The sequence below is a fragment of the Equus asinus genome, chromosome 1, assembly GCF_041296235.1.
Source record: "Equus asinus isolate D_3611 breed Donkey chromosome 1, EquAss-T2T_v2, whole genome shotgun sequence".
Taxonomy (NCBI): Eukaryota; Metazoa; Chordata; class Mammalia; order Perissodactyla; family Equidae; genus Equus; species Equus asinus.
In genome coordinates, this window is record NC_091790.1 from 127,474,380 (window position 1) to 127,499,657 (window position 25,278).

Here is a 25,278-nt window from a genome sequence, read left to right on the forward strand (position 1 = left end):
AATCTGAAAACTTTATTATATTGAAACTTTTTAAAGGTAATCATTGGGAATATTGATTGACTACTCTGAGAAAAACATACCAACAGGATCTTTCTAACTCTATGAACATTTAGCTATTTGTTTTTACCATTGTCACAAAAGCAACTTTTAATTTTGAGACGATGTACTAACTGTAATCTAATTTAATACTACTATGCAAATGAATTAAAGTGAAACAAAAGATATTTTTATGTTTGTTAACAAAAATACCTTTTTAAAAGAAGGAGACCTTAAAATTTGGGGGAGAGGAAGAAATAAAGCAATAGGGAAATCTACCAATGGATAAAGATAGAAGTTAAGACTAAATTAGACTTTTAAATAACTTAAATGTGCATCACCAAGAGAATGTATAAATTATATGGTACATTCATAAAACATCCATACAATAAGCCAGCCTGTACAACAGTTAAGATGAATGAACTAGGGATCCATGTATCCTTATGGATTAAAGTTCAAAACAATACTTTATATTGCTTATGAATATATATGTATAATAATAATGTAAAACCCTGTTTAGGGTGAAAAATACCAAATTTAGGATAGTAGTTTTCTCTGAGAAGTGAGGGAAGGTAATGGAATCGGAAAGTAGTACATAGGGTGTTTTGCCTGTACCCATAATGATATATACCTAAAGCAAATAAAGCTAAATATTAAGATTTGACAAGAATCGATGAGGAGTTCATTATGTTATTCTCTTTGTGCTTGAAATATTACCTAATTTGAAAATTGTTTTTAAAATAATTGGTTTTAGAGACTACAATAAAATTAGCATAAGCAAGCAATTGCAATGTGAAAGAGTATCTAAGTTGTATTGAGATGTCTGAGGAGCCCAAGGTATAAAGGTTTTGAGAATCACAACTCTGCCAAAAAGTAAGTTCTCAATGTATTTCCATCTGGACACAGGCAACAAATGATATTCACATTCATGCTTTCATGGGCATTCTAGAAACTACTTGTGGTGCAGTTAATCACTATAGTAATTCACAACTGCCACAAAAATGAAAAGGAGAGAAATAATCCTTTGCTCACTAGAAATGATAGGGAGCAAATTTAGTGGAATTTCTGCTGCTCTAGTTAATAACTTTTTTTTTTTTTTAGGAAGATTAGCCCTGAGCTAACATCCACCACCAATCCTCCTCTTTTTGCTGAGGAAGACTGGCCCTGAGCTAACATCCATTCCCATCTTCCTCTACTTTATATGTGGGATGCTTGCCACAGCATGGCTTACCAAGCAGTGCCATGTCCACACCTGGGATCCAAACTGGCGAATCCCGGGCCACTGAAGCAGAACATGTGAATTTAACCACTGCGCCACTGGGCCGGCCCCATTAATAACTATTTCTTCTCATAAAACAAGCTTATCAGAAAACATCTCCATTAGAATAAGGAGGTAATTCAAGGGTAAACTTCAATCTGCACTAATTTACTTGTTTATGAAAGTTATTTACAAATATTAGTCCTTTACGATTTGGAGAGCGCCATCTCATGACAATTTTTTTGGCTCTCTCTGTTCAACATCACAATTCAGCATTCTCTAACATTCACAGGCTTTACATATGACATGCCTTCTGCCTGAACTCCCCTTCATGCCTTCACAAATCCCTGTGTGGTGGGAACTTCTACTGTAAAACATTAGTAATTTACTCCTGTTCTTACTACATTTTTTTCTTAAGATTTGGAAGACTAGTAATAAGTTAATGACTGGGCAAACTGGTTAGAACAGTGCCCAGAATATAAGAAGCATGATACAAAATTTACAGACAAATCATTATGTATTGCAATATTTATGAGACATATAATAATGAGAGTCTGACAATTGTCTCAATATGTTTGTACCTAAAGTAGAAAAGCAAGCCTGGAAATTTTTTTTTTCAAAATTAGAATCTCAACTAAATGCAAGTCAGTTTCTAATTTTACCAAACCATAATAACTACTTCATTTCAATATTCTTTCCTGCTTATCAAATTGCCATAGAAAGAAATAACAGTTACTGAAATTTCAAAATAATCTTAATTATGCTGTCATACAAAAGTCAAGAAAGACGAAATCACAAAATAAGCAACATCAAATGCAAGGAATCCTTCTTCATCATCATTATTTATTATAAAGTCAGAAAACAGGGTATTGTATTAAGCTGATGCTCCATAGGTCTTTCCAAAGAGAAATCTCATTTTCTCCAAATACGGATATTTGCCTACACTTAGTAGAAATAAAATTACAACTTCGGGAATATTAATGTGCTTGAGCACTGATGGATGCCAGACACTCATCTAAGGGACTGTGCCCTTTGAGCGAAGATTACTTTCTAAAGTTGTAAATTGTTACTTCATTACATGGCACATTCAGAGCCTCTTGACTTCAAAGCCTTTTGTTCACTCAAAGAAAAATTTAAGGAAACCTAGTAACAGTACAGGAAATCTGAAAAAGAACAACACTTTTCTATTGCAATATGTCTGGAAATACCTTAAGTTAATGTGAGTTTTAGGAAGATAAAAGAAGGACATGAAATAATAAGAATTATTGTTTGAGCATATTTGTATATGTATCGTAGAAATGTGTGTGTACATTTGGCCACACAAGTAAATTCAAAAGACTTATTTGGTCTTATACCTGAATGTGTTTTAAAGGAAGATATCTTCTTTAGGAGGAATAAGCAAAATAAAAAACCCTCTCAGCAATTTTAATAATACACATATATTTCACTTTTACTTTGTTTTCTTTTACAGAATTCCATGAACCAGATTCTTCACTAAGTTATAAATACCACACAAACTCCATCTAAACTTTTACCTAAAATAGCTTTCATTTACAGTCATAACACTATTAATGAGGCACCCAAACAAAATCATACCATGGCTGAAAAATTGTATCACCTGGCGATAGAAGCTACTTAATGCTCAAAATTAATATTTTCATAAACAATCAAAAGAAGTTGATTTTAATTATCTTATAAATACATTCATTCTTTTTTCCAAATTCAAAAGTGGATACCCTAAAATTTATAATATAATAATGGAAATTCTTTTAACTTCTAGATTGTTCATCACCTTCTTAATGTTTTATTAAACTCTACTCTTTCTATTATCTTAATATCAAGAAAACAAGTGACACAACTAATGACAAAGGTCAAAACACAGATCTGGACAAAGGCTTCTAAGTCTTGGAGTCTGCACTCAACCTTCTCAATAAGATGAAAAACTGTGAGAGGCACTCAATAAATATCTGTCAGTTGAATGAATGAATAAAGAGTGAGCAAGTGAATTACCAAGAAACAATTCAGGATCAACCTTTCAGTAGCAAGTTCCAGATTATTCCTACTATGGCACAAATCTTATCAGTGTAAAATACCACTTTTACATATCAATTTTCAACACAAACAGAAGCTTAAATTAAGCTAACATATACTGACTACCAAGTATAGGATAGGTTCTATAGTACCAGGTATGATATAGGCAAGATTAAAGTCCTTATGTTTAAGGAATCCATGGTCTAGAAGGATTTGAAAGCAAAAGATCAGTTACAAAAATTGTATTGATACCCGAAGAATGCACAAACTCCTCATTCTGACACTTATATCTCTGCATCATTTTGATTGGAATACCCTTTATTTTCATAGCCTTAGCCACATAAACACACCCATCCCAGACATAAACGCTAACTCTATGGTCAACATAGCTTAAGAAAATAAAGATTTGGGATAAATTCCCCACATATTAACTACTTATATATCCTTAATCAAATTACTTAACTTTTGTGAACCTCAGTTTCCCTACCTGCGAATCTCACAGAAGTATTATGAGTGTGAAATATGAAACATAAATTTAAAAAAAAAAGGAAACAGCAAAATACCAAGAATCTTTCAGGCCTATGTTCCCCAAACAGTGGACTAAGGCACCCTGGAGAGGCGTGGTGAACTCACAGAGGCAATGTGAGTATTTTAAATTTTAAATTTTCAAGAGAATCACAGCAACATTCATTATATACCACATGACCTGCTCCTATGTTGTTTGGACCTAATTTCTTTTTTTTTTTTTTTTTTTGAGGAAGATTAGCCATGAGCTAACTACTGCCAGTCCTCCTCTTTTTTGCTGAGGAAGCCTGGCCCTGAGCTAACATCGTGCCCATCTTCCTCTACTTTATATGTGGGACGCCTACCACAGCATGGTGTGCCAAGCAGTGCCATGTCCACACCCGGGATCCGAACCGGCAAACCCCAGGCTGCTGAGAAGTGGAATGTGGGAACTTAACCACTACGCCACCGGGCCGGCCCCTGGACCTAATTTCTTAATAAAGGGAGCTGTTAGATACTTTGTTTTACTGAGGGGTACTAGGAAAAATTACTGAAAACTAAGAGTGCCATGAACCAAGAAAGTTTAGAATTCTCTGTTTTGGACTAATGATTTCCTGCCACCTTTCCTCCTCTCTGGTTCAACAAAGCCCTACATATAGTATCTGCTTCTTTGTCTTTGCTGAACTTGTACCTCAGAAGCCAAGAAATACCCTTTCCTGCATATTCAATTTTTAAAGCTGAATTAGTAGGGTCCTTGTTTGCAGGTAACAACCACCTAATTCTGAGAAACAGGCAGAAAAAGGGGGAATTTTTGGAGGAATGTAGTATACTTTTCAAAATTGGCAGGAAGCTAGAGAAAACAGTCTGAAAAACAGAGAAGAAATGAGGAGACTGGGCAATAGGAAACAGAGTCCAAGTCAAAATGCCGAAGCAGCCAGGTAAGAAGGCTGCCCGGGCACTGCTGCCACCACAATTCTGCTCAGTGCAGTGGCTCACCTCCACCACCAAGTGCAAGTGTGAATGCTACACTGCCACATCTCAGCATTTCTCAAGGTGCCAAGTCCCTCGAAACAGTCCCTTTAGACAAGCCTCAGCTTGCACAGAGAAGGAGCATCTGTCCTTCCCCATCTGCAGCATGAGGAAAGGCTGTGTCTCCAACCAAAATTACCCAATGAGCATTAGCTTAACTGGAAGGATGCTGGGATTGTAGAAAACCAAAATAAACAGTAAATGTCCATCACAAAAGCCTTGCCCACTTTCAAGGACAGGTCAAATTCCACTCTGACAAAGAGAATACTTTAATTTGCTCATCAAACTCCTCATTTCCCTGTATTTTTATGACCATTTTTTTTGTACTTCCACTATAGTAATTATCACTGTCTAAATTTTATTAGCCATTTTTATAGGTTTTCCTATTTTATGGGATTATGACTTATGTGAGGGCAGATGCTATGTCATTCGTTTCTTCTAAAATCTTCCAAAGCATTTAAAATTTTAAGTGAATTTTATATGAAACAGAAAAATATCCAAGTAGGAAAGGAAAATACAGGTATATTTTATTTCTCAAGATTTTTTAATTTTAATAGACTAAAACAAATTTAACTAGGTCAATGTTTCCAGAAGCATGTCTCAAACAACAGACACAAATCCCTAGACACATTTATGAAAAGAAATATGAGAAAGTTATAAACACCCCTTTATTGGAGATTCCTCATACACATTAATCACATTCAAAATTCTGAGTATTCTCTACAGTAAGAAAAAAATATTTAACTTTGTTTAACCAAGATGATCTAATAGTATGGCAAACATATGTACTTATTAATATTGTGATTTATCCCTTTTACCCAGCTTTTTAGAATCAATTAAAAATCATCTGTTAGCCTGAGGATTTTTATTCAGCCTCTCTCATACATGAAGAAGACTATACAAATAAGTGAGTAAATATATCTAAACACTTTGAAGGCATGGATCAAATACAAGCACACTGCATTTTAAAAAAAGAAAAAGAGAAGTCAATATGTACATTGATTTAAGCTCTCATCTGTGTCAATGTGATTTTTTTTCCTTTCTACTCATCCTCATACATCTGTGTAGCCACGTGCTGCCTTCCTATGGAATTCTGTACACAACTACGTGAAGGAAGAACAATCTAACATCAATTGTAGACTGATTTTATTTCTTTCTATCTAAGTCAGTTTTCCAGAATTTTTCTTTTAGGATTTAGATATCATCCTTGGTGAATATCAACTGCTATAGTTATGTCAGCCAGTAACTACAGGAGTCTCTGATAAGAGTTATCGAGGATTATTTTGCAGCTCAAATTCTTAGTCTTTGTGGCCTTTGGAAGTACCTTTCTCTTTTCAAAAAATTCACTGACTTACTATATGATCACACATATATTTCATAACACTGAAAACAATTAAATATATTTCTTACCAAGAGTCATCTTATTTGTTTTTCTTTAAAAAAGGAATAGTACAGCAATTTTGAAAAGAAAGAAATTTACTACTTCTTAACTGCAAGTGGATGTGGATGTGTGTCAGAATTATTAAAGAAGCTGCATTATCATCAGCCAGGCTCCTATGTACCTATGATTTATCCTGTCAGTGACCAATGTAACAGGAAGAGAACACATCTAGATGTCAGCACGTTTACGTCACCACTGTCATGCCTGAATGAATTCCATTTAGCACCTGCTGGAGTTAGGTTTGTGAAGAACACAATTTAACATTCAATCAAGCTCAACACAAATACCTTTCACCTGAATCTACCCTTCTGTCATTTGTCAAATACACAAAACAATAATGATTGCTTTATTCAGCCTTAGCTGATATTTAAATACGACTTAAATCAGATATTAATCATGACCAAAATATCTACTAAAACGTAAATCCTTCGTCACCTTTAAAATTAAAAACTTTGAGTTGGTATTTGGAATTTAAAAATATATAGATACACTCAGTTGAATTCATTAAAAAAATTATTCTTTGGTAGACATTTAACTCACAAACAAAACTATCTATAAATTATATGTATAATATGTTATATATATATGTTTTGTATATATATTATATAAAGTTTCAAACTATGATAGTTTTCAGATATTCTTTGGCAACAGTTATGGCCATTGATGAACAGCCATAGATAAAGTAATATAATTTATGTAAAGTTAAAAAGCTTGTGTGTGTATCTACATGTGTATCCATGTGAGTGAGAGAACAAAAAAAAGCCCATCTCTAAAAATTCATTAACTTAAGAAAGGAAGAAGCAAAAATCACAATTAGTAGGGAAAGTGATGGATTTTCTTTTCCTTCGCTCTGATCTATAATATTAGATCCTAAGTCCAAATTTACTTGGTCATTTTTCACACCACATAAGTTGACTGTTGTTTTAGCATCTAATATCTATCTATCTGTGTATCTATCTACCTAAGTACTTATTCTTTTACCTATCTATCCATCTATCTATCATAATTGAGACACTTACCAAAGAAACTGAAATACCTTCACATGAAAGGGTTAACCTGAAATTACCATTTCAGAAGTTCAATTTCCCACTATACGTGCTATCAAAAATTAAATAAAATTTTACACTCAAATTTTATCTTTTAAAAATAATACTACCCAAATTAGATGTAAAATATTTTATGAATACTTAATATAAGTGCATAATTCTAAAACAGGCTGAACTCCATCATTAAAGGCAGAAAGGAATGAACGCTCAATATTTTTCATGAGTAACATTTTTATTTTGCAAAACATATTCTTCCTCCTCAATTTTTTACTTGAGAAGGATTAGTCAATACAAATCACCATTGTATTAATCAACCTCCTTCATTAATTCTTATCTGAATCAAGGTTATGTCTGCAAAATGTACTGGACCTTGAAATGGCTCCATTGTAACTAATGAAACTACTTTGAAAGTTTGAACTTAATATTCTCTGGATCTGTTCCCAGTCTCTGTCCTCTTGCTTTCAGCCTCCTCACTTTGTTGTGCCTACACATAGTAATCACAGATCTAAGCACCTGCCCCACTTCTCAAATTCACACACCCACACTCATACCCAGACCTTAACCCTGCACCTGGCCAGGTTGATTAAACAGGTGTCTGCAATTCAAAACATCTGCCTGGGGCCAGCCCAGTGGTGCAGTGGTGAGTTCATGCCCTGCGCTTCGGCGGCCCAGGGTTCACAGGTTTGGATCTGGGGCGTAGACCTACTCCCCGTTTATCAAGCCATGCTGCAGCAGATGTCCCACATAAAAAGCAGAGGAAGATGGGCACAGATGTTAGCTCAAGGCTAACCTTCCTCAAAAAAAAAAAAAAACCCATCTGTTCGAGAGTGTGATAGAGTGAGGGGAGCGGCATATTTCCTGCTCCCCATCGCTGCTTTCCAACCAATGTCCACCCCGTAACAAACGACTCCACTCTTTTGAAATTTCTATTGTTAGATATCTTGCCAATGTATGAATCTCATTCCCACAGACCTTCAACACCTTCCCAATAGCTTTAACCCTGACTTACAGCCCCTTTTCCACTCTATCTTCCGCGGCCTTGGTATTAATGTAGTTGCTTTTCCCAGTTGTCTGGCTTCATAGTAAATAAAATGCATCAGCGCCAATGACTGTTATTTCAATGTTTTAGCCTCCTACAGGTATGTTACTCCTCCAATGTTAACATTATACCCTTCACATTCTAGCTGATGAATTCCATAGCATGATGCTATAGACAGCCTCTCATTTCAATATACTTTAAAAAGATTAAAGACAAAAAACTTAAAGAAAAAATTAATATAAATCTATCATTCTAATCTGTCTATTTTCACCTGAGAGTGGTCTTTCCAGCACTTAGAAGTTATTACAATAATAGCAAACCGCATTTTAAATAACACTTCATCATAAATATATAATTTCTCCAGATTGCACTCAGTTATTATTTCAATGGTTTCATAACATTTCATCAAATTTTGAAAGGCAATCTTGCAGATGAATTATGATTTCCAAATTTGGAGTCAGACAGGGTTAAAATTCCTATTCTGCAACTTACAATGGAGTGAGAACTGAGCCACTTCTCTGTGCTCAATATCCCTGTCTGTAGAATAAAAGCAAAAATGCATCCTTACGTGGTTTCGAATATTTGGTGCTTGAAACCTGGCACCCAAGAAGATGCTTAATAAGTATTAGGTTACATAAATTACAATGTGCCGTGTTTTCTTTATATAATCATATATATTGCTGGAAATGTAGAAACTTCCTAGTTTTGGGGTTTTGTTTGTTTCTACTACTAAAGAAAATGGTGCAATAAGCATAGGGCCTTCCTTTTGTTAAATCATTTGTCTGGTAAAACTCTCAAAAATATTAACCAGATCCAAGAATACAGATGTTCTTTGGCTCTGAATATGTCTCTTTTTTCAAAGATTTGCAACAATGTATAATCCAGCTATTAGGAGATCAGTTTTATCACCATGTTCTTGGCACTTGATCACTTGTTTTCCTTAAAAATCTCTCTTCCCTTGTCTTTCTAAAATGCCCTCTTTTAGTTTTCCTTTCTCTCTGATCACTTAATATGCTACGCTTTGCCTCCTTCCTTTTGCCCCACAAAATCTGGCCTTTCCTAGCTCTCAGGCTTCCATGTTTGCTTTTCTATGTGTTTTCTTCAATATTACAATCGAATTTCATAACTTTAATATCATTTCTATTCTGATGACATCGAAAACAGGATGGTAATCTAACTTCCCTCTGAACACCAACATTCCAGTAATCGAACATTACGCCAGTTTTACTTGATTTTATAACTGCTGCCCCAATATCCCAGAATGAAAATCATAGAGTAATATTTATCTTTCCAATTCCACACATCCAGTCAATTGCTAAGTCCTGTCAAGTCCATCTCCTCCCCTCAAGGGAATTCTATACTCTAATTTCCAAAATAATCTGATTCATTTAATAAATTAATGATAAGATTACAAAATAAAGTCAAGCATTGAACTGTAAATTCATAAAGACCTCTCATTACTATCCCCCAAAAATAGAATATTGCATTACTATTTTCATGTGGAAGACCTTACAGGAGAGATGACATCATAAAGACCACTTCTGGTACTGCTCTAACTCAGTCTTCTTCCTGCCATGGGACTGGAGATAAATTAATTCTGTTTTACATCTATGTTTCAATGAAGTACCCATTGACATTTATGTATTCATGTCCTGTGACTAAATCAATTAAATAGATGTCCCCTCTTTTTACAAAACTTCCCTGCTTTAAGAAATTCAATAACTTAGTTGCCATGATAGGTAGAAGTCTAAGATGTATCTCCTATCCCCAAGATTTCTGCCCTCTGGTACACACACCTTATTTAATTCCCTCACCTTTAGTGTGGCAAAAACTAAATATGATGGGATATTTCTCCATGACTAGGTTACTAATCAGTTGACTTTTGAGGAAATCCAAAGAGATACTATCCTGTCAGGCTCAATCAAATCAGGTGAGCCTTTGGAAGAGCCTGAGTCCTTCTTCAAGTCAGAGATTTAAAGTGTGAGATGGATTCTACCTGACAGAAATTCTGTTACTGGCTTTGAAGACAGAGGAGCCACACAACAAGGAATGCCAGCAGCCTCCCAGAACTAAAAGTAGCCCCTGGCTAACAGCCAGCAAGGACATGGAGACCTCAGTCCTACAACCACAAAGAAATGAATTCTGCCAACAACCTGAACAAACTTGGAAGCACACTCTTTGTCAGAGCCCCTAGATAGAAACACACCCCAACCATATCTTGATTTCATTCTTGTTCAGACTCTGATCTTGACAACCCAGCCATGCCACACCAGCCTCCTGAACTACAAAACTGTGAGCTAATAAATAGGTATTGTTTTAAGCTGCTAAGTTTGTGGCAATTTGTTACCTAGCAAAAGAAAACTAATAAGATTACAGAAAAAAAATCAGTTTTTACTTCACAACTTAAATTTAGAGTAATGCCAGTTTCAAAATAGACTCTCTAAGTTCTCTTTAAATGTTACGCAACTTTTTAAAAATAGAGAAAATAAGAATATTTTTAAGAGTACAAATAATATGATTGTTTATTTTATTTTATTTTTAAAGATCAGCACCTGACCTAACAACTGTTGCCAATCTTCCTTTTTTTTTTTCTTTCTGCTTCTTCTCCCCAAATCCCCCAAGTATATAGTTGTATATTTTAGTTGTGGTGTTTATTTTTATGTAATGTAAATAACATTCTGTCAAAAAGTATATGTACAATTTCCCTGAAGATGATGGATTATTTTAATTAGGAAATATATTTTCATTTTTTCATAACTAGGATGAATCATTATAAAAATTCTGGCTACTAGGCTTCATTTAGCAAAAAGTCATGATGATATAAAACCTCCATTTAATTCAAATTTTTTAGAAATACAGAAGTTTGAACAACTGATTTAAATGTCAGGAAAGAAAATAAATCTCAGACCATAGCTGACATGAACGAAGCCATTTAGCTATAAGTTTCAGTAAGCATTTCTCATGTCAACATATTCTTGTTGGTAATCACTTCTCAGCAATTTTCTAGAGCTTTCCAAGTACTCATTTTTAAAAAGTCCATGATAAAAATTTCTCCCAATAAAAGTCTTCAAAATCTTAGAATTTTGCTTCTTTTCATATGTAAAGAAAGCACTTACATTACTATACCACAATCATAGAGAAAAGCTCATTAAATAAGTAAAAATAGAAGAACTGTTGACATCACAAATAAAAGAACATAGCAATGTATGTGTTTTCATTTTAGTCAGGGCCCATTACTTTTTACCACATTATATAAAATAATCTTTCAAGCTTGGGGTAAAGGCCCACACTTGCCATTTAACACCAAAGCACAGTTTATTAAGCAGCTTAACTACTCTTAGAAGTGAAAATTCACTTAGAAAAGAATCATTTTTATCTTGTCTGTTTAGCAAAAGGTGTATCTTGATACCGTATGCCTTCTAGATCTAGCAAAAACTATCATTTATTGAGCTTTACCAAGTGCCACGAACTGTCCTTAAAGCTTTACTCTTTCTAATCATTATAACAGCTCCAGGAGGTAGGTCCTCTTATCATCACATGCATTTTATACGTGAAGAAACCAAGCCACTAAAAGGTGGCATAGGTGCCATCTTGACTACTCTGCTACACTATCTGATTCACCAAAACTGTTGTCTCTTCTCCTTGAAGTTTAGTTTCATTCATTTTTCCTTCAGCAGTAACAGAAGATACGTTATCCACTATGGCCCCAATTTTATAATGAGACTTTATTTGGAGAAAGTTTTTCAATATACGTGGTAAATGTGTCTTCTTTTCACCTTTTGAAAGGAGGTATAATGGGAAAAGGTGAGGTAGGAAAGTTGCTAAAAATATTTGCAGCTAACCAGATATGAGGTGGACCTATTAGCACTCTGAACCAATATTCCAGATTACCTTATTCAGATACTATATCTGTAATAACTACATGAGATTAATTCATTCATTCGACAAAGATTTTGTGAGTCTACTGTAGGCCAAGTGGCTGGCACTCACGGAGCTTGCATTCTAGAGAGGTAGAGATGATAAATTAAAAAAAAAATAATAAATTAGTAAATTAACTATTATATTACAAGATAATAAGAGCCAGGGACAAAAGGAAATGAGAGCAGGGTAAGAAAACTTTGCATTATGGGAGGTTGGAGGCAGGTTATAGTATTAATTTCCATAATATGTTTTGTTTCTATTTTTAAACATATATGGCTTGATTACACAGGCTTTGTTCATTAACTCAAGGGTGAAAGTAGGCCTCATTGAAGTAATATTTAAGCAAATAATCTAAAATAGGGAGTTCATATTTTTTCATGTAAAAAAAAGCTGATCTTTCTAATCCTTTCATACTTTAAGAACATATGCAGAGACACATATTAGTATGTAAGATTTTTTTAGGAGGGCGTTAAAAATTCTTGCTGCCAATATAGGACCAACTAAGATTCAAACCATTTCTAACTACAATTTTAATGCTATTAACATAAAGTATGCATTTCACTCTACACACTATTTCCCTAAATTCACTTTTTGACCAAGGAACATGTTTTCAGTATAGCATCTTGTGGGACCACACTTTAATAAAATACATCTAAAAAAACCGTCCTAGATTATTCAGACAGTGTATTATCAGATTGTATTGGGTCCATCAATTAGCATATGTCTTCATACTGTACTACAATGCCATGAGAAAACTGACTCTAGGTGGCTTAGAATCCTCATAAGTGAGAAAAGTTTTTAAATAGAGGATGATTCTTTTTATAAAAGTCACGAAACACAGTCAATCTTTTGTTTTGCATGGCTCAGCTGACACTATTCACTTCTATCTATTTAAGTCTTTTAAGTCTATTATTATTAAAGGTTTTGTATATTTAGACAATACTTACATAATTACTTCTGTATGAATGTGTTTTTTTTTAAGCAGGGAGTGGTTTGTTTGCGGTAGTCACTCCGCTATTACAGTATGTTGATAAATGAAACAAGAAAGGAAGAATAAACACATGACATAAAATAGATGTCAGAAGTCTACAGAGTTTCACGAAAGCTGAGTAAATATCAAAGAAATTAATGGGCATTCTTGCAGACAATTTACACAATGAAAAGATGTATTGTTTACTGAGTGATTTAATTAGCCTTCCTTTGGAAGTGTGGCTAAGGTGGAGAGGTTCTATTTTCAGCAGATGCAAAAGAAAACTGCTTGTGATGGCGCTTTGAGATGATAAGAATAGTGACAATACATGGCATGTTGAAAAAATCATTGTACTTATAAAGTTATGAAATAGTGAGATAAACTGAAACTGGGTGAAAAACATATAATAATTCTAAAAGGTAATCTAAGTGAACACAAATCTCATTTCAGGATCTAAAACAATTAAGATAAACTCACAACCATCATATACCTATGATATTTTTTAGCTGTTAATCTTATTATAGTATTAAAAAAAATCGGAAAATGCTTTAAATGAACATCCCTTCTTTCTGTGCTTTCCCAAACTGGTAAATTAAAATGACGTGTCTTCTCACATCTAACTGTCCATAAACACATTTTCTCATAAAATTTTAGAAAATCCAAAAGAGAAGTAGAAAGTACTTAAGTCCAAGTCTAGGGATTAAACACATAGATATCTGAGGTTATTTTTATCCCAATGGTTAATTCCACGTGTAAGACATTCTTTTATTTCTCCTGTTTATTATATTTCTACCTGATAGTACACCTTTTTAAAATTGACAAGGCAGATTTCACTCACAGGTTTACATGTTAATGCACAGCACTGTGTATGCTATCCCCCAAAATTAAACACTGTGGTATTTTAAGTGCTAATTTATTCCTAGGGAAATTTCTATTTTTAGATCTAAAATATACATATATCCATGCACACACACACACACACACACATTGTATTTGCAAATATATATACATACATATAATTGTCCAATGTTAAGAAATATTAAAGCAAAACAGATTGTTTCAATTATTTATATGAATATCTATTATTATTTTTTTCTCCTACAGTAAGATAGATCTATAATAAGTTGTATAAAACTACCATGTAAGTTACATTATCAGTAGTATAGACTGTCATATTTAGACCAGAAACATGATTTTGCCAGCTGATTAGGTAGATTTCTATAATTTAATGAAAGAGAAATCTCAGAGTCCTGCCCACAAATCTGTCTGTGTAGTGGAAATGCCATTGAACTTATTTTCAAATCATATTAACATTATATTAATATGTGGGATTATGTAACCCACACAAAATAAGGCAAGAAAATGTTAATATACACTAAATTATAAGGCAAGTATTTCTGCTGGAGCATTGCTTATCTGATTATAGGACTGAGTTGTTTGACAAGTTTTTCTCATTTCTTTTGTTCACAAGTTTAAGTAAAGGAAGGAATTTTTAAAAGGAGATGTAGAAAACAAACAATGAAAAGGGTATTTTTATTTAGTACTGCAGCAATCAATATCTGGCCCCAATCTTAAGCATTTCATTTCAATTCCCTGACCCTAATTTTCTTCATCTTTAAAGCAGAGGTTTGATAAGTAGTCCTTTTTCATAGGAGTTTCATGTAGTTGGATCAGTGGCAGGGCCAAGAGTAAGAGAGGTTACCAAATGGTACCTCCATTCATGGAAGCTCCATGAAAGCTTCCAGCTCTCAGTCAAGTGGCTGAAGTTGACCTTAACCAGCACATTTTCACTTTTATCTGTTTTCTATACTTGGTCTCTAGATTTAACAACATTTGAAGGAGGAGTTCATAATATTTTACACTTAAAATCCACTAGATTTTTAATACCTCTTAGGCAAGACAATCCTCAATAGGTCTCTCCTTCTCCTACATGTCTTACAGGGTATGCCAACAATGGAAGACCCTGGCTGTTCTTCACCCTGGCCATTTCCCAGGCTTCTGTGTGCAGTGGGCAACCTTAAGGGATGAGGTAATGCCTTCCTCTGTGACAAACAACAGACTAGCTATTGCTTGCTATAAAAGAGGTGGATTCCACAAGTTCAGTGTGCCTCATCCGCAACTCAAACCCTCTGCATGTACAGCATCAATCTAGGCCCGTATCATCTGACCCCCAGGAGAGTGGGAGCAATGGGAACTCATGGAAATATGCTGATAATTATGCTGCCTGCTGTGGTGTGAGTAATCAAGTTCTTTGTCTCTGATCCAAGAGTCTCATGTCTACTATTAGCATCTATAAAACAGTAAGAAGTTAATTTATTAGCTTATAAGTAGGGTAAAGTCAAATTCTGGGCTGGACAACACCCTATTACTAGACTCTTTTGCTAAGGTTTTCATGGATATTCAATACCTTTAAATATTAAAACTAGGCTAATAAAAATAGTAAGGTACTGACATTGTAAACTAGACATATAACTAAGAGTACAAATTAAAGAATCTAGAAAAGTAAACTGCGTTTTAACAGAAATTTATTACATGATAAAGGATGGACTAAAAACCAGATTGAGAAGGATGAATTACTTATTAAATGATGTGGAGGCAAGTGGCTATGAATTTTAAATATATAAAATTAGACTCCACCTCACACCATACCAAAAAACCAAAAAGAAAAAAAAAGAATTACAACTAAATAAGTGATCTGAAGTAAAAAAATAAAACTAGAGATGTTTAGGAGTAAATGCAGAAGGCTATTTCTAAAATAAATGTGAAAAAGCCTTCTTTAGCAAAGTAAGTAATCATAAGGAAAAATTAAAAGATTTGATTTCATAAAAAAATTTTTTAGAAACCTCATGTATGGAAAAAATTTCATTAAAAAAATTAAAGACAAGTGATCAACATGGAAAATAATTAAGATAGCTTGACAAGGAATTAAATTCTCTAAAATATTAGAAGAAAAACACAGAGATCTCTTTTACCAAAAAAATGGTCAATGGGTATAAATGGGAAATTTTAAAAAAAAGGAAAAATATAAATGGTTGATAACTCATGATGCTGATAAACACATGTTTACTCTCAAAATAAGCGGGGAAATTTAAAAGTATGCAACAATACAATTTATGACTCTTGAAATTTATAAATATGAGCTAGTCAATGTAGGAAAGTAGAGACACTCATAGTTTGTTGGCTGGACTATAATTACCACCGTTTTCAAACAAAGTAATATGAAAGTTTTCTTAAATCCAATTTGCCTTAACCTTGAACATTGATTTCAAGGAAATTATCTAACATATCAAAATACAATGGAAAAATAGAGAGAGAGATGTTTTACTGCAGTGTTGTTTCTACAGTAACAGGAGCTAGAAATACTCTCAATTTCTCAGTTTTCAAGAGGAGAATATATATCAGTATTCAGATACTGCACAGCTATTTATCTCATAAATAGAATAAGTCAATGAGTTTTCATTTGAAAGAATGCCCCATGTATGAAGTTTTGTGAAAAAAAGAAATCAAAGAAAATATGTATAGTAAGATTAAATGTTGATTTCAAAATAAGTGTTATTTTTAAAAACATAACTAGTCCATAAAACTTAAAAAAAATCTCAAATCCTTTTACATTTCACTGTTTGTATAACCATTATAAACAAACAAAAAGCAAAAACAAATGTCTGAATATATACTAAATCATCAGCAGAAGTGCATGGGACAAAGGAAGCTATTCATTTCTTCTTCAGATATTTTAGGATTGTTAATCTATGGATTGTTATAAGAAATAGTACTTTTATAATTCAAGTTACTGGAATAGAGTTTTAAAAGTAAAATGAATGGCCCTCAAGAAAAGAAAGGAAGAAAACTGGAACAGATAATATAGTCAATTTCTAATATTCTGTATTGCTGAGTCTTCTGGTACCAACTGATCCAAAAACTGATGGTTTTCATCTAAAGCCAGAGGGAGACTATAAACAGACCCAAGAATTCTGAAAAGAAATATAGAAGAAATATTTGGACCTAGAGGGGTCAGGAGAGAAAAAAAGATGTCTTGACCTAACGGTTGGTATGGCCACAGTATACTAGTAAACAGTATAGACATTTCTTACTGACGATTAGCAGGACCTGAGAACATTGATCCACAGGCCAGGCCAGGCCAAGCCAGGCATCTGTAGTCTATCTCTTGATGATGAAAGACCTGACACGTATCTGCTCAGCAGAGCATGCAAAAAAGAACCAGCTGTCTTGTGTAACATGAGGAAATGAGCCCTGGAAGAGATAATCAGAGTGCAACAAATATAAGAATATTCCTGTTTTGCTTGTACAGAGAGAAAGAAATATATCTACACAGCAGTATACCACAGGGCCTGCACATGCAACTGCAAAGTTACACAATGAAAAGGCAGTGTTAACAGCAACGTTTAAGGAAGAAAAGCCTAACACAATAGTAATCAACATAAAATTCTTAGTGAGGTATTTTACATTTTTTCATACTAAGCTTTTGAAATCCAATGTGTTTTTTGCACTTAAAGTAATCTTAATTTGAGCTAGCCACAATTCTCATTAGCCACATCTGTCCAGTGACTAGCTTATCAGACAACACATCTCAAGAGAAATAGTAGCACATACGCAGCGTTGGTCAGAATATAAATTGATACAACTCTGTGGAAATCAGTTCAAGATACACATAACCTATAGTTCAGCATTCCACTTCTGGGAACGTAACAAAGGAGGCTATATAAAAATGTTGATAGAAACAAAAATTAACAACCACCACTATCACCAACTGAACACTTAGATGTTCACCATTTTCATGGAGTAAAGTCTTTGCATGCATTGGCAGAAATATAATAGCATTTCTTGCAGCTGGAACAAGTATCTTTTTTTTTTTAGGTTTTTTGTGAGGAAGATTAGCCCTGAGCTAATATCTGCTGCCAATCTTTCTCTTTCTGCTTGAGGAATATTGTTGCTGCGCTATGTGTGCCAATCTTCCTCTATTTTGTACGTAGGATGCCGCCGCAGGACAGCTTAATGAGCAGCACATAGGTCTGCACCTAGGATCTGAACCCACAAACCCCGGGCTGCCACTGACAAAGTGCACACAAACTTAACCACTATACCACCAGGCCGGCCCCTGGAACAAGTATGTTTTATGCCCTCGCACTCACTATACATGAAGGCAGGGTCATTATTTCATCATTCAGCCGTACGCTTTCACCTATAAATGCTGACCAGTTAGAAGAATTATCTGGAAAGAAAATTGGTGCAATGATGCTGGCCTCTATGCTTCGAAACCTCTCAATCTGCCCATTCTTCTAAATTAAACAGTGTAACACAGACACCACTATCCTGTGGGCCCCAAATGTTACCTGGTTTTGATGTACGTATTAGCAAATTTGTTAGTACTAAAGTCCTAGTGATTACCAACTGACACAACTTACAGGTAAGAGAGCACAGAACAAGCAGCATTTGTTTCCCAGTTCCCTAGGTTACTTAAACACAGTGGGAGAGAAACAGCACCAGCTCAGCCTCTGAATTACACCTCTGTGGCTTGATAATGACACCTCTCTGATACTCATTCTCCTGCTCTCTAAAACAGCTGTAAAACTTGCCCCCTCGTTGCGAGAAAAATCCCTGGCACAATGCCTTTCACATAGGGCTAGTTAAGTACCAGCCCCATAAAAAAAAAATAGCAACATGATTGATATCAGTTTACCTTTTCCCACAATGCACAATGTTTTCTCTGGATCATAATTAGAATCATCTATTTATATTTACTATCTAAATAAAACTTTTGTCAATCAAAGAAATACAAATCTAAGGAAATTTTAGACTTCCAAATTAACAAACACCATTTTAAATGTTATTATTCAAGTCCGCAGAGGCTGCAGTAAGAAAGACAATGTCAACTGCTGTCACCTCTCCAAAGAGAATTTGGTACTTCAGGGTCCCTATTCTTTGAATTAGTAACTTTTGTACTAGTAAGCTTTCCTTGGGAAACAGTTAAAAATACAAACATTTATGTCCAAAAATGTTCATCTTATTTATAATAAAAAAATGAAAACAAACTAAATCCCTAATATGAAGAGAATGTGTATGAAAAAACATACATTCACAGAATTGAGTAATAATAATTTTAAATAATACTTAAGACATGTTTAATCATGTCGGGAAATGTTATAAAATCAAATGTTAAGATTGGGATACCATGTAACCATGTAAAAATGCATAGAAAAAACGACTGATAGAGAAAACACTTTTTGTTTAAATTTGTTCCAACAAAAACATCTCTATTTTAAATCCAACTCTGGATTTTTTGGACTAAATATCATTTAATAAAAAGGTATCATATTGAATTTCTCCTAAAAATTAAGAAGTAAAAATTTTGTTTCTACAGACAAACTTATCAGCTTTCATTGATTCTCTGATTTATCAATAAAAATGTGCCATCAGGTGTCCCTCTCTGCCATAAATGTCAGAAATATTCACACAGAATGTTGGATCTCCATTATGCAATTCTTTTGAAAATGATTATTGGTAGAATTCTTACCTTTGTATTGATTTTTTAATCATTATTTCAGTGTTTAATTTCTCGTGCGTGTGCGTGTGTGTGTACTTAAATGCTTCTTAGTATTGGATATATGATTTTTAAAGTATTAACTAATGATCTTTAAAGTAAAGGAAAGATACGTGGTTTGCCAAACTAAGAAATGCAGCACATCCCCACTAGGCCTTCCTTGAGTATTTGGCAGAGAATGCAGAAGCCACCCTGGCTAGAGAGTAAAGATCTGAAGGGAGCTCAGTTACACCACTGGGTCTCAACTGGCTCAAAAGGCTCATTTGTTGCCTAGTGACAAACATATGCTCGCTATTCCTGCGTGATTTAGGCCGTGCATAATTATCTTACTAAGGAAGTAAAATTATGACTCTAGGACTTCCTGAAACATGAGGAAACAGAGTTATGCTTTATTTTCATAGTAAAATATTACTTTCTAATAGTGTAGTAAAAACAATAAAATAAGTACCCACTAGGAGCAATTTTGACATTTTTACATTTGAACTGATCCAGAATGATTAAAGTTCACTAGGTAAATTGATTGCCCATTTAGGCTGTTTTCCTCAGCATGCTTCCAAATTCTATAAAATTAGCTCTTTCAGAAAGCCTTTCTGCCAATTTTAAAACTCCTTCCAAGATAAAATATTCTCTGAGTTGGCAGAAATCAAAGCTTAAAAGAATTGTTCCTTGCTATCAGAGATCAACAGATTATTGTACCATTTATACAAACTGAGCACCAAACCGTTAATTCACAACGCTTAGGCTGAATGTGGCTCCATCCCAGGGCCCTGCAGGCAGCCCTTGCCATTGCTCAGGTGCTATGGGGGATGGTGTGTATGAGGTACAGGAAGCGACCTTAGAGACAGGTGTATTTGATTAATGGGTGAGGGAAGGGAGAATACTGTCGTAGGCGCTAATCCATGACAAACTATGACCAGCTCTTCTCACCATCAGAGGAACAGAACAGCAAAAGGGGAGGGCAGAGTGGCACCAGAGGGAAAAGAAATCCTGCCTCACAGTGATTAGCATAGCAGAAGCAAAGGTTTATAACAGAGATTTATATATGCTTTATTAGAAAAATAAATGGAAATAGTTGAATCCTTTCTTGAGGAATACTACTTCTTTGCATTGCAGACATAAAGTCTGAGTGTTTTCAGAATGTGCTCTCTAAAACTAGAATGAAAGTACAGTGCCAGGCCAGCAGAAAATACTGGATCACCAGAAAAATATCACAAGCAGAATGAAGGAACCATAAAAATAAAACAAGGATCAAGGAGAAGATGCTTTCCCAGCCGCTAGAAACAAGGAGAGGTTAGTAGCATGAACACTGGGATAGCACCACGAGTTAAGCCTATATACCATATTTACAACTTCCTGGATATATACGTATACGTATGCACGCACACACATGCAAACACAATGTGCCTTCCTCTTCAACTAAGCCCTTCTGCCAGTCGTCTGAAGTCCTTTAGGTAATAACAATAGAACCATCTGAACATGGATTAACTCAACTAACCTTTATTCACTCCCTTGATGCCAGGTCAGCTCATCGACTTTACCTAGAGCCAGAGGGCATTAAGGCCTTCTGCCACCTGAAAACTTCATGAGGATTAGCCAAGAACACTACTCTCTTGACACCATTTTTTTTCTCCTCTGAAACACGATCTTCCAAATTCAAAGAAATTACCGCAGAGCAAAATAATCTGAACAATGACAGATTGCCTAAATCTCACTGATCATATTTAAAATGAGACTTCACCTAAACCATTTAAAAACTGGAAACCATTTATATTTTCAAACTATTGAAATTCCACACATGTTCTAGATAATTCTCTGCTTTATTCAAGAAATCTCCTTTCCAAATTACTACCTCTAAAATATAATTTACCAACATAACAAATCAAAGATTTTCCTGAAAGGTTTATTGTCTGTCTACCCAAGGGCTCTCATTTCATATCTCCAAACACTGACAATTCTAATAATCACTATGGCCCAAATGTATACATAAACGTATGTACACACATGCACACACAAGTTATAGTCCTTCCGCATGCCACTTTTTTTTAGCGAGCACAAAGTACACTTTAAATGCAAACATTATAGTTTTGTTTTTAGTGGTGCAGTTCATTGGATAACTATTTAAACTAACTGCATGGTGTTGATACCATAAGACTCCTCATTGAAAAGTACACTTTTTAAAAGCTGTGAAATTAATACAATTGTAAAGGGAAAATAAAACTCCCTCTTCAAGAATACACAACCAAAAACAACTCTTCTGAAAATATGGAAGAAATTTAAGATGTTTTGTTTTGCTTTTGCATTGAATCCTGAACTCTGTGAGTAATAATTATACTTGTTACAACTCTGGAAGGGCTGAGAGAAACCAAATTTTACCTACCTTTAAAATGGATCTTAGTTAACATTATTTATCACAGTTAAAGGGGATAAAATCTGCTTAAATCTATAGGGACAATACTTTCATATAATGTTATGTCAAAACAGCCTAACATCTTTCAAAAGTAAAAAATAAAAATAGTCCACAGTTTATTCTTAAAAAAAATTTAACTCAAAAACACCACCAAGAATCTTAAAGCTTCTTTTGAATAGTTGCTAAAAATCTGTTCAATTTTCCATTCCAATTAATTACAAAATCAAGAGAGTGGAATAAAATAATCCTTAAGTAGTTTTGTTTTTATAAAAAGCAATAAACAATTATTTTAAATCCAACCACAAAATCTTTATTAAAAAGCTTGTTACTTATCTAAATAGACAGCAGCGGTTGTCTAACCCCTCAGTCTCTCAAGATCCAGATATTCTAATAGTCCTAACACATTACTAATGCCTATAGATTCATTTTTTATAAGTGTATTAGGTAGAAATTTGCCATCTGCTTTTTGGTCATTTACATTGTGGAAAAACTGCTCTTGTCATCCCCCCCCCGAAAAAAAATAAATTTCCTTGACATTAGTCACTGAAATCCAGATATCTTTTTTTTCTTTCCACAGTTCTTAATGAAGCGCTCTATTATATTTATGCCAGATTGTACCTCAAATAGAATTACAAAAAGTCTAGGCATAATATAGTTGAACCAATATGTTCTAGTAGACATTATTAACTTACACAAAGTTCTTAATAATTTTTGTAAAATAACAGATCTAATGTTGTTTGTTTATGGATCTGCAACCAAACTTCTTTTTTTAATGTATTAAAGAGACCGGAAGGATCAGGATATTGGCGACAGTAAATTACAACCCTTATTTGGTGTTTATAAGTGAAAATCAGATAGTCCTCCAAAACTATAGGTCGTTAATTCATAAAGGATTGGGATAATTGTTATTTTAAGTTGTCAGCTTATTTCACCTTCTTACTCCTGGTACATTAACCCAGAAAAGTACAAATTGCATGAACTTTTAATAAGCAGGGAAGCCTGTAGCAAGTAATTGAAACTTCTAAGATATCAATACTGATTTATTTTCTTTACCAGAAATGTATTTTTTACTCAGAAATTTGGCTACCAAAATATTTCAGAATAAACACAATATAGTCACATCCATATGTAATATAACATCACTTACCTCAGTCAAGTGTGGTGTCGGGTTAAATCCACAGAGGTTACACACTTGATTCTTGCATTCAGTGCAAGTGCGGAAGTTAGGAGGATCCTTAGAACCTAGGTTGAGTTCAGTTTTGCAGAGAGGACAGGCTGATTCTGGTTTGGGATTTTTCTCTGGTTTAGAGGGAAGGACAGCTTTTTGAGGCTCAGCCGTTGAAGGTTTGCTATCCTTAATAGGCAGAGGCTTTTTTTCCGTTTCTGTTCTTTTTACTGTTGGAACTTGTTCAGCTTTGGGCTCTAATTTTTCAGCTACTGGAGCTTTTGTTTCCTTTTCCACAGGCATAACCTTTGCAGGTGCTAGTGGTACCTGATCTGTGGGTTTGGGTGGCCCCTGAGAAGGAGGTGGCTGTGAAGGAGGAGGGCCTTGTTTTGTTGGGGCCCCTGACCCACTTTGTAAATGAGATCCAGGCTGACCTGCTGTGGAGATTAAATTTGATGCCTGGCTGAAGATTGATGCTCCGAACCCAAAGAGTTTTCCAGTCACAGTTTCTTGAGGAGTTGTGGGCTGTGATTTAGGGGCATCAGTAATACTTCCCAGATTGAGACTGAAACGTATCGACTGCTCCTGAGGCTTTGGGGGCTGTTGAGATGTGGGGGCAGTTTGGCCAGTGGTAGGTCGTGGGTCCAGGGGTGTTGGTGACCCTTTTAGCATCAGCTTTGCATCTGGCTTAGGACTTATTTTGGTTTGTGCTTTCTTGGGTTCTTCCCTCTTTTGAACTGAATCAAACTGTTTTTGACCTTTGCCCTCTGAACTAGGCCCAGGATGTGAAATAATTTTCGAATCTGATGCAGGACGAGGTATGACTTTAGAATCAAATGGGGTGACTTTCTCTCCTGTTGGTGGAAAACTCTGTGAGGGTTTGGCAGAGTCTGTTTTTAGAGCAGGGGTTGTTTTTTCTTGATCCTGTGACTGTACTCTGGAGGTTGGAATGTCAGGTTTTGTTTCTGTTGACGATGAAGACACAGTGTCTATGGCTGGCTTTACCGTCTTGGGCTGCTTTGGTTTATCATCAGCCATGGGGATCTTGGCCTGCTCAGACGGGACAGAAGGCTCTTTGGGAGGGGCTGGCTTGGATGGGGACTCTGCCATGGGAGATTGCTTAGCCATGACTAGGGGAGAACCATGAAGGGCTGGCGGTTTCACTGGTGGTGGGGGCGTTTTAGACTCAGGTGCCTTTGAGATATCCTGTTTGGGTGCAGTATCCTTCTTTGGAGAAATCTGCTGTGACTGTGGGGATGGTTTGCTCACTCCTGTCTTAGGAATAGCAGGACCAGTCTTCGGTTTGGGCTGGGGTGATGATGGAATTGAAGCCAGATCACCTCCTAGAGCTCTTTGCATTTGACAGTTTAAACAGAGCCACTCTTTTATCTAGAAATAATATAAAAGAATGGTCACTGAGATAATAACAATGTAAAAACACAAAAACATTTTTAAAAAGGCATGGTACCATTTGAAACTATGTTTCTCATCATTCGAAACATAAAATATACATCAAATTATTTTAATTAATTTATATTAAAGTATTAAAATGTTAATTACATTAAAATATAATTAATAAACTTCAGAGACTTAAGCATTCTATATTTTAAGGAAAATAAAAAGCAAAAATCAAGAGTTGTATTTTTCTTCTAACGATAATTTTGTTATTCTTTGCCTTCAACTTACTCAAAGTTTGATTACTCCCAGAAATAAAAAACCATATATCATCAAAAAAACCCGAGTTATAACATATTAGATTCCATAAATCAGTTATGTGACATATTTTCTCTAGTGACAGCTGGTAAACAGTTTTTATACAACCCAGAGTATGCTTGTCAAATTACTAACACGCTGCTAATTTTTTAAAATAGC

At 34.7% G+C, this 25,278-nt stretch overlaps 1 protein-coding gene across 8 annotated transcripts in view; it reads right to left on the reverse strand.

Moving 5' to 3' along the window:
• Positions 1-25,278, reverse strand: part of PCLO (piccolo presynaptic cytomatrix protein) — a 377,354-nt gene that overhangs the window by 335,595 nt on the left and 16,481 nt on the right. For all 8 annotated transcript variants that reach the window (XR_011502753.1, XM_070507399.1, XM_014843189.3 and 5 more), the window contains exon 3: positions 23,389-24,795. Coding sequence is in view for 7 of the 8 variants with exons in the window: in XM_070507399.1 (XP_070363500.1) it covers positions 23,389-24,795 (1,407 nt within the window). In the remaining variant the exon portion in view is untranslated. The remainder of the gene's footprint in view (positions 1-23,388; positions 24,796-25,278) is intronic.